Source organism: Condylura cristata, unplaced genomic scaffold (genome assembly GCF_000260355.1).
Source record: "Condylura cristata isolate star-nosed mole 26May11 unplaced genomic scaffold, ConCri1.0 scaffold00036, whole genome shotgun sequence".
In the NCBI taxonomy this organism is placed as follows: Eukaryota; Metazoa; Chordata; class Mammalia; order Eulipotyphla; family Talpidae; genus Condylura; species Condylura cristata.
The window spans coordinates 11,267,937-11,277,712 of record NW_004567137.1 but is presented as its reverse complement, the minus strand read 5'-3'; the positions used below and the strand labels follow the sequence as shown (position 1 = coordinate 11,277,712).

The 9,776-nt window shown below is 38.7% G+C and overlaps 1 protein-coding gene across 1 annotated transcript in view; it reads left to right on the top strand.

Annotated features, from left to right (window-relative positions):
* The first annotated feature begins 430 nt into the window (after positions 1 to 430).
* The window catches only part of PTPRO (protein tyrosine phosphatase, receptor type, O), a 68,557-nt gene continuing 59,211 nt past the window's right edge, over positions 431 to 9,776 (top strand). The window contains exons 1-5 of the mRNA XM_012732874.1: positions 431 to 450; positions 893 to 1,038; positions 1,978 to 2,089; positions 7,041 to 7,192; positions 8,226 to 8,346. Of these exons, the coding sequence (XP_012588328.1) occupies positions 952 to 1,038; positions 1,978 to 2,089; positions 7,041 to 7,192; positions 8,226 to 8,346 (472 nt within the window). The 5' untranslated portion in view covers positions 431 to 450; positions 893 to 951. The remainder of the gene's footprint in view (positions 451 to 892; positions 1,039 to 1,977; positions 2,090 to 7,040; positions 7,193 to 8,225; positions 8,347 to 9,776) is intronic.

Below are 9,776 nucleotides of genomic sequence, written 5' to 3'. Positions count from 1 at the left end.
CAGGCTTTCCTTATGGGACTGCTGATTTGATTATGGTTAAAGGCTGTTGTGGCTCTGTGTACATAGTTACAATTGACATTGATGGGTATAAAATCAGTTCATGGTGCTTTATAAATCTAGCCGTAGAATTGGAATGTTCTGAGTTCCTTTTAGTATCTATATAAACTATAAATCAGCCTTATTTTGAAATCTAACCTCCTCCAGCATGAGTAAAGACCTCCGGATTTCAAAGGCATCTGTGGTTCTACAGAATCCCTGAATATGCTTTCAGCCTGTCACCATCTAAAAGCCCAGTTCTAAATAAATCTTACTGGGTGTTTGGTTTAAAGGTGAACTCAAGCAAGTCCATTATTGAAAATCTGGTCCCTGGGGCCCAGTACCAGGTTGTGATGTACCTAAGAAAAGGACCTTTGATTGGACCCCCCTCAGATCCTGTGACATTTGCCATTGGTAAGTTTCCAAGACAAGAGTAATAACTCTTAAATACAATAGTCATTAATATAGTATTAACACAGTAATAACAGTCTTTTGTCAGTCTTTTGTACCCCACTGTTAAGTGGGGTACAAAGTCAAGATCAAGTCATTATCTTTATAGTTGGGAGCCCTATACTTACCCATCCAATATTCTACCTTTAGAGTAATAAGTGACTATACCTGTAAAACTGGAGTACATCCCAAGCATTTCCTGCTCAGGAATTAAAAAAAAAACCCAACAGGCAAATGTGTTTTTCAGTAATAGTGTCAGGGGAGACCCTGATTGTTAGTAGAAGTTTTAAGGCATTGCTAAAATACTAAAAATTCCTTCCTGGCTTTTTAACTTTTTTTCATCTCCTCCCCTTCTTAGTGCCAACTGGAATAAAGGATTTAATGCTCTACCCCTTGGGCCCTACAGCAGTGGTTTTGAGCTGGACCAGACCTTACTTAGGAGTGTTCAGAAAATACGTGGTTGAAATGTTTTATTTCAACCCTACAACCATGGCGTCAGAGTGGACAACCTACTACGAAATAGCCGCGACGGTCTCCTTAACAGCCTCAGTGGTAATCCTCTTAACTAGCTCTTAGAGCCTCACACATTCCTGTGCAGACATGTGTCTTTCGATTCCCAACCTGTAGGAACAGTTATCCATAAGTGAGGTTTCTCATAAATACGTACAGGGAGCTTCCTACTTTCAAAACTTTTTAGTTTTTGCTTTTAAGGTGGTGAGGGTTTTCAAGGAGGGAGAGAAAAATAATTGTGTGAAACCAGCCTTTACCCCTAATTGAGTTTGTTAAGCCACATTTTTAGGAGGGCTCTCGAGGGCTGATTGCCTCTGCCTGCCTCCAAGGAGAAAAGCACAGGACAGAGCCTTCAGTAGTTCAGGCTTTGCTGTCACTGCCTGGTTCTAGTGATGGCAGTTCTTGACAGATGCAGATCCGTGAAATACCCACAATGGCAGGTCAGCAGGAGATGCTGTTCAGGAGAGCAGGTGAACCTTGATCTTTCTGACAGTGGAGTCATTTTTAAAATGTAGCTTAGTAACAGCACATGTGAACGCTTAGTTGCCCCCTTCCAAGGGGATCACCCCGTTAGTCTAACCCACCAGACACATGCTTATGGACCTAACGGGGAGAAATAAGGGGTGTGTCCCTGTAGCACTGTTTGACCAACTAAACTGAGCAGTGTTAGTCCTCATTCTAAGGTAGAGATAGAGAGGAGGATCAGAGGTAGCAGTGAAAAGGGTCATCCATCCTTGTGCAAATAGCAGGAAATAGCAAAAGGAAACCAATAGAGGATGTATTCGAGTCTCCACCTTCAAGTCACTTTTCAAAGCTGTATTTTCAGTTATCATTTGATTTATATAGCACACTGCAATCCTTTAATATTTTTTGATAGAAAATTTGGAAAATACAAAAAAAGGAATATAAAGGAAGGGGTATAAGTATTTTTAAAATCGCTCTCCTGCCCCAGCTTGGCCTCTTGTCTCCTTGTATTTGTAGAGAATAGCTAAGCTGCTGCCTGCCTGGTACTACAACTTTCGCGTTACCATGGTGACCTGGGGAGACCCGGAATTGAGCTGCTGTGACAGTTCCACCATAAGCTTCATAACAGGTGAGTGACGTGTGGGGAAAATGGTTCTGTGAGCAGAGAGCACTACTTTGAGAAAGTTCTGGAGGGACCTGTCTCCAGAAAGACCTAGTCGTTTACCTTCACTGAGCATCAGTTTCATGGAAGAGAAAAGGCTTGATTCTGAAAAATTCATTGCTTGTTGAGATGATGATCTTTTAAAATTAAAACATCATTTTTATTCTAGTCCCTGGCCTTGATCTATGTGTGTCTGATTTGGAATCGACCCGAATGGATATGAGTCAGCCAGAGGCCGCTGCTGTACATGGCACTCAACTTATTTTGCCCGTGTGTTGATGACATGTGCTGGAGTGTCTCCATTTCCTTATTAAGTAACCCATTCTTTTTTAATTTCACATATTTTTACATCATTCTTAATTTTTGTACAATGTATGTTTTCATCTTGTTTATGGTCCCTGTGAAATTCCCACCACCAGCTCCCCCCGAGCACCATCACCAGAGTTCCTTGTGCTCGTCTCGCCCCTATTTTGATCCTGTTCCCTTTTGCCCCCTACAGGATGTCTCAGGTTTATAGTGGCTTGTTGATTTTGATTTTTTACTTTATTATAATTACTTTTTTTTCCTGATGACTTATTTGGATCCTCTGCTTTCCTTCTAAATGTGAAACCATCAGTATTTTTCTTTTTTTAATTTATATATCTCTTCACATTATTCATTTTAAACCAATGTTTATTTCCCTCCTCCCTCACTTCACCCCTCCACCTCCACAGTTCCCCACATTCCTTTCTCCCTCCTTCCCATCCTTCCCGGTCCCCCTCCCCTGTAGGATATCTCTGGTTTATAATTTTTTGTTGTGTTGTGTATTGTAGTAACAATACAATCCCCCCCATGTCTTATTTGGTTCTCTTCTCTTCCTCCTATACGTGAAACCATTCGATATTTTTCTTTTTCCTTCTGAATGAGGTCTCTGTCATGTAATGTTTCACTTGTATTTCCTTACATACATTTATGGTTTCAGGACTTATGTCCAGTTCTTTAATGCATCCTGAGTTTGTTTTTGTGCATGGTGTGAGGTAGTAGTCTAGCTTCACTTTTTTAAAATCCCAACCTGACTCCAATATGGTACACTGCATCAGTTAAAGTGGACTTTGGAGACAGGCAGACCTGGTTTGAATCGTGGGCCTTGTCACATGTGACTTTGAGCAGGTGGACTTTTCTAAGCCTCAGTTTTTTCATGTGTAATGTGGGAACAATAGAATTTACTGCCCAGTTAAATTAGCCTCTTACTTTAGTAAAATAAGTGGCACCAAAGTTTACTCAGTCTTGCATTATATAATTTGTCATCCTAATGTAGAGATAGAGAAGGTGATGAGAAGTAGCAGTGAAAGGGGAACTTCCACCCTTGTTAGAGTTAAGATTTTTCAAGAATGTTTGGGTGACAGCTTGTATACTGAGAATTATATGGAGAAAAGAAAAAGGTTTTAGATGAAGAACAACTTAGGCAAAATATTTTCCTGATTGGACTTCTAGATTTACTCTGTTGAAATTAATGAATAAAATATATGGAACAAAATGAACCAAAGGTGATAAAATCTCACACAGTCTACTTGCATAATTCATCACTTGTTTTTTTTACTTCTAATGTCCAGAACTCCTCCTCAGATGCTAATAATATTCTGAGAATAGAAAACCCCAAAAGGAGAAAATGCCAATTACTTCTTGTGTGCTATGTCAGGCCTTTGTCTGTTTTCATTATTGCATATTATATAATGAAACTTTGCTATCATAGAAATTCATGAAATTTAACTTACTGAGATTAAGGAATAGTCTTCTCAGATAGAACAGCTGTGTGGGAAAACCCAGCTTTTTGCATCTTCAATCTGATTGAGCAGGCCTGACTCTGCTCATTTCTAGCTGTAGAACTGGAGCAGAGTACCTCAGTACTCGACTTCTGTGCCCTCATGGGTACCACTCTTCAAATTATGGCCTAACAGCTGGCTGAAGAGCACATCTAGGGTGTTATAACTCCTGCAGTTAGGCCGAACCTCACCCTCACAGAGTCTCAGTGGGGCTCCAAAGTGGGGCTGCATCATGAAATAGAAATAGGGTTTGGAGTTCAAAGCTGGGAACTGACTGGGGTTGATGAAGATGGTGATGTAGCCGTTTAGGGGAACATAAGTCTGCGTACACAGATGATTCTAGTAAGTGAGCTGCTTGCCTGGGTGAGCTGTGTGTTGTCAGCAACAGACTGGGCTTTGGGAATGTCTTATGTTTTGCTGGGATAGACCAGTGAGTCATATGGACACTGACAAAGTGACACAAATGATCTCTCTTCACACATTTATAAATGGGCATAATAGTGCCTCACAAGATAGTGTTAGAATTAAATGATATAATGTAAGTCATTGTTAACATATATATATATGCTAGTTGACTTTTATACTTATTTTCAGCACTAGTTGAAATTTTGGATTTTTTTTTTGCCAGTGTTATTTTAAAGCAAGTAAGAATCTCGTGCTTCCCTGTGATTTCAGTTGTCATCCAAATTGCCAAAATATTTGAATAAGGTGTGATTTAATAGGACCTTCTTTTGCAAGTGAAGCTGATGGTAATTAGGCTAGCATACCAAATAATGTTTAGAAAACAAACAGTGACATCTTGTGGCCTTTGAGCAATATGCTTGGTTTTTAAATCAACATCAACAGCCATAGTGTGTAAAAATCAGAACACCTTGTATGTGTGAGGAGGAGATACATACTTCATGTGTTTCCTGTCCTCACTCGAATTAGAACATGAGAAAATACCCTTTGAAGAAATACCCATGTAGATGCTTGTATATACTGAAGAGTATAGAAATATGTTAAAAGGCTATAAAGAAGCCAGCATTATCCTTTATTAGGATATTGTAAAATATGTCGGGTCAAGTTACTTGCTAGACACATTGCTGATATTTCAAAATTTTGCTAACCATAGAAATGTCACATGGAGCAATGGTTTTATTGTCTGTTATAAATATCATCAGTGAATAATTGCTTTTGTTCTGAACGCATTTTCTTGATGTTATGAAAATGAGTAGCGTTTTCTTGATTTGTAGATGTACTCCAAATGCCTTGGCTGGCTTTGTCTGTACCCTGAAATGGAACTCTTGCCTATCTTCAAACCAACATGCCCATGTAATTTAAATACATTTGTGTCTTTGCCTTGAAAATCTTCAGAATTATCAGTTATTTAATTAAAATATGCTTTCAGGGAACACATACTATAAAACTTAGCGTGAACTGGAGTCTCCTCCCCAACCGTTTGCTCCTTACTCGCCCCTCTAGTAACCTTAACTCAGCAGTCAGATTCCTAGGGTTTGTTTTGTTTTGTATGACTTTGCATTACTAAAATCAGCCAGCATTTGTCTTTCTTCTCTTCCCTTATTGTGCTTAGTTTAATCCCCTCCGTTCCATTCATGTTGCAAATGACAAGATTTCATTTTTGTATGTAGCTGAGTAGTGTTCCATTGTGTGTGTGTGTGTGTGTGTGTGTGTGTGTGTGTGTGTAACCACAGCTTTTTTATTTTTACCTGCTCAGCTGTCACTGTGCAAATTATTTCCATAACCTGCCTATTGTAAATAGTGCTACACTCAACCTTGGAGTGCATATACCTGTTCAATTTACTGTTTTTGCACCCCTCACATATTTAGGAGGGGAAATGCTGGATCATAGTGGTAGATCTATTTTCTGTGTTTGAGGAACTTCCATACTTTTTCCATAGAGGCTGGACCAGTCTTCATTCTCACCAAAGTACAAGCTTCCTTTCTCTCCACTTCTTTACCTACACTTGTTTCAGGTCTTTTTGATGTAGGTCATTTTCACAGGTACGAGGTGGCATTTCATTGTGGGTTTGATGTGCATTTCCTGATAAGTGACAATGAGTGTTTTTTCATGTGGCCACTGGCCATCTGTATGTCTTTGGAGCAGTATCTTTATCATTTTTTTGATTGGGTTGTTTTGTCCAGTTGTATGAGTTCTTGATAGATCGTGCATATTAGCCCCTTGTCGCATGTATGACATGTAAATATTTTCTCCCACTCAGCAGGGATATTTTCATTTTAATGATGCTTTCTCTCACTCCACAGAAGCTATGTAGCTTGATGTAGTTACATTTGCTTTTTTTGTTTTTGTTTCTCTTGCCCTGTTGTTGAATCCCCTGTGGAGTATTTCCCTATGTTTTCTTCTGTGCATTTTGTGACTTCAGATCTTCCATCCAAAACTTAATCCAGTTTGAGTTAATTTTTATATGTGGTGTGAGAATGATCTTGTTTCATTCTTTCACATGCATATTCAGTTTTCCCAGACTTGTTGAAGTGACTTTCCTTTCTCCATAGTATACTCTTCAATCCTTTGTCATAAATCACCTTCCCATTTATGTCTGGAGTTTTTTTCTACTAAGAGCCTATCTTCTGCAAAGCACTGGGCTATATACCATCATTGATAGTGCCTCGTTACTTTATGAAGTAGTGGTTTTCTGTCCCTTGTTTGCTCTATTATCCTTTATGTCCACAAATACCTTCACTGTACCATATTATAAAAGATTTACAGAACCCAGAAGTTTACAATACTGCTTGAAAAATAAGGTCATCATGCCTAATGAGATTAATTTCTTGATGTGTATTGACAAGCATACCCAGGCAAGTGAACATTTTTAGGAACCTCATCATTGTAATACTGTATAGAAGACCTTGATGTTGCCTGGTTTATGTGATCTGCCTGTCTTGTGTCTTAGCTGTACAACATGGCATTGTATGAATCAAGTACCTCCTGGTAGCACCAACTTTGAACACATTATTGAGAATATTGGAATCCCTAGGACCATCATGTGGTGTGCCTTTTAATTCTCTAACTCTACATAGTATTACATGGTAACTTGATAAGTGCATTCAGAATTATTAGTTTGTTAGAGTGACAAGTGTCTCTTTCCTACTTATAGCTCCAGTTGCTCCAGAAATCACTTCTGTGGAATATTTCAACAGTTTGTTATATATCAGTTGGACCTACGGGGATGACACCACTGACCTCTCACATTCTAGAATGTTGCACTGGATGGTTGTTGCTGAAGGAAAGAAGAAAATTAAAAAGAGTGTAGGTTTCCTTGAATCCTAATATTAGGCAATTGCCCATTAGTTTGCATGAACTATTGAAAATTGTTAAACACTTACTGAAACATTAAACAAGTGTTAGTATTGTTTTAGGCTCTAAGAATAGACAGTGAAAGAAAATTAAATTATTCCTTTCATAAAGCTTACCTTTTAATCTTTAATAGTTGCAGATATTGATTTGTAGGTAAGGCTATGAGTTGGCCTTTTTCTTTAGGGTTTCAATTTCAAGAAAACCATAGGTAATATATTAAAATATATTCTCCAACACCTATGTATCTGAGTACATTGGAAATATGATTTCTTTTGTCCTGGTTTATTAACCTTTTTGACATTATATTAGTTAGGGTCCAAACTAAACTAGTATAATAAAAATATAAACAGAAAGTTAGTGCCTCAAGGAAAACCAAAGCCTGTCTCCTCACCTTAGCCCAGGACTCCCAGGCCACCTTTCTGTAAGGGGCCACCCAGGGGCCCAGGTTCTTTCTGTCTTACTGCTCCTTCTGAGACTGCACAGCTGAGCCATCATCATTACGGCTGTGTTCCAGGAAGTGATGAGGAGGGCACATGGAAGCCCATCACTTTCAGGGTGTGACTTCCACTTATAGTCCATTGGTGATAATTGTCACACAGTCAACTCTAGCTAGAAGGTGACTGGGTTTAGTTAAGAGCCAGGTATCTACAGACACCACTGAGTTTCTTCTCTTCTAAACAGAGCTGAGCAGTGATCATATCGGTAGTTACCCACTAAATGCCTTTTCTAAAATGTTGTAAATGTGAAGGAAAATATCACAATAAGGAAATAAATTGCATTTGTTTTTCTAATGTGGTTTTGTGTATGCTGAGGGTTACTTTGCATTTGCAAAGTTGCAGAAACTATATCATTTTCGGTGGAATAACACATTTTAAGGTGCAGTCAGTGTAGAGTACAGCAGCGTCTATTATGGTCCCCTTGTTACCTGGGTGGCACGCTAGTTCAGTTATCAGAAACATGAATTCTCAATTTAATGATCTTGCAGGTAACACGCAATGTCATGACTGCAATTCTCAGCCTGCCTCCTGGAGATATCTACAACCTCTCGGTAACTGCTTGCACTGAGAGAGGAAGCAATACATCTACACTCCAGCTGGTCAAGCTAGGTAAGACCAGAGCAGGGGGTGGGGCGTTGGAGGTTGCAGTCATGTTAGAGGGGAATGTTTGCATCTCTTGGCTTAGCATGGCCTTCTTGAATCAAGGAAATAACAAGAAAATGATCACTTTCTTATGTGACCAAAATGAACGTTTTTATATTACTTATAAAGCATATTTTATACTATCAGAAGAATATTTCATCTTGGTAGAAGTTTCTGTGAGTGAAATGTTCACTGTGCTGGAAGTACTCACCAACCGTGTAAAGTTATAGAGTAACCAAGGGTCTTAGGGTTTTAGCAATCTAAGGTTTTAGGACCTTCGAGTTTATGTAGGGCTGTATTTTTTGCCCTATTAGATGTTGTTCCCTTTATATATAAATATTGTGCAAATCCTTCTTTAATATCTTAAACTTAAATTCATAGATAAAATTGACTACATATTAATTTTGAAGTTGACATCATGTCCTAATTCTAAGATCAAGATAAAACAATTCATAATACATTGGATTCTCTATATGTTCAGATATTGCTGTTTTAAAAGTCATAAGGAAATTACCTGATGCTTACTCATAATTAAAATGACTAAGGTTAAATTCACAAGACGCATCAGTACTTCTTCCACGCGAAGCTTGTAAAAATAAGCAAAGGAATAAACAAATTCTATTGGTTACTAACTGAGCAGACATCGATAGAGGTAGAACCTCTAGAGGTAGAGGTAGAGGTAGAGCAGTGGAAGGACTAGGAGACTAGATGTATTTTCATATGGTAAGCAAAAGAAGCAAATAACCTTAATTTAGAGGTTACATACGAGGAAACAATGTTGGTAAACAAAATGTAATATTCTTGAAAAAGCTGAAGCTGACTATGTAATGTCAAAATGAGTCTCTTTTTATAAAATACAACCAGGAAGTTGCACTCTATAACATGAAATGCATTTTCTCCCTCACCAATCCCCACATTTTGAGGTGTACATTTAGCTTCTGACACCTGAAGTGTCAGTATCCTCTCAGGTATCCTCGTAAAGATATTGTGCGATCGTCTTGGGAGATGTGGCAGGGCAAGAGTGGTATCCAGAAAATAAATGCACTTCAACATGTTATTGTAAAGAATAGAGCTTATTCTATTTGGAAAGCTCTAAGTACATAGACGGGCAGTAAAAAATATTGGCCAATCTTGTAATGCAATTGACTGACATCACTCAGATGTCTGCTAATTTATCTTCTGTCTGAGCCTATTCACGTGAGTCAGATTGCCTCTTACTGCATATGTTTATATGTGCAACTGTAAGTGCAGGCTGGTTCAGCTTAAAAAATGTGGGAAGCATGGTTAAGAGTGCTGTAGCTTTGGCCCTTCCTGGTGGCGCAGCGGGTTAAAGCACAGCACTGAGAATCTAAAGCCACTTCCGCATGAGTTTGATTCCCGCCTGCCCCGGAGGTGAC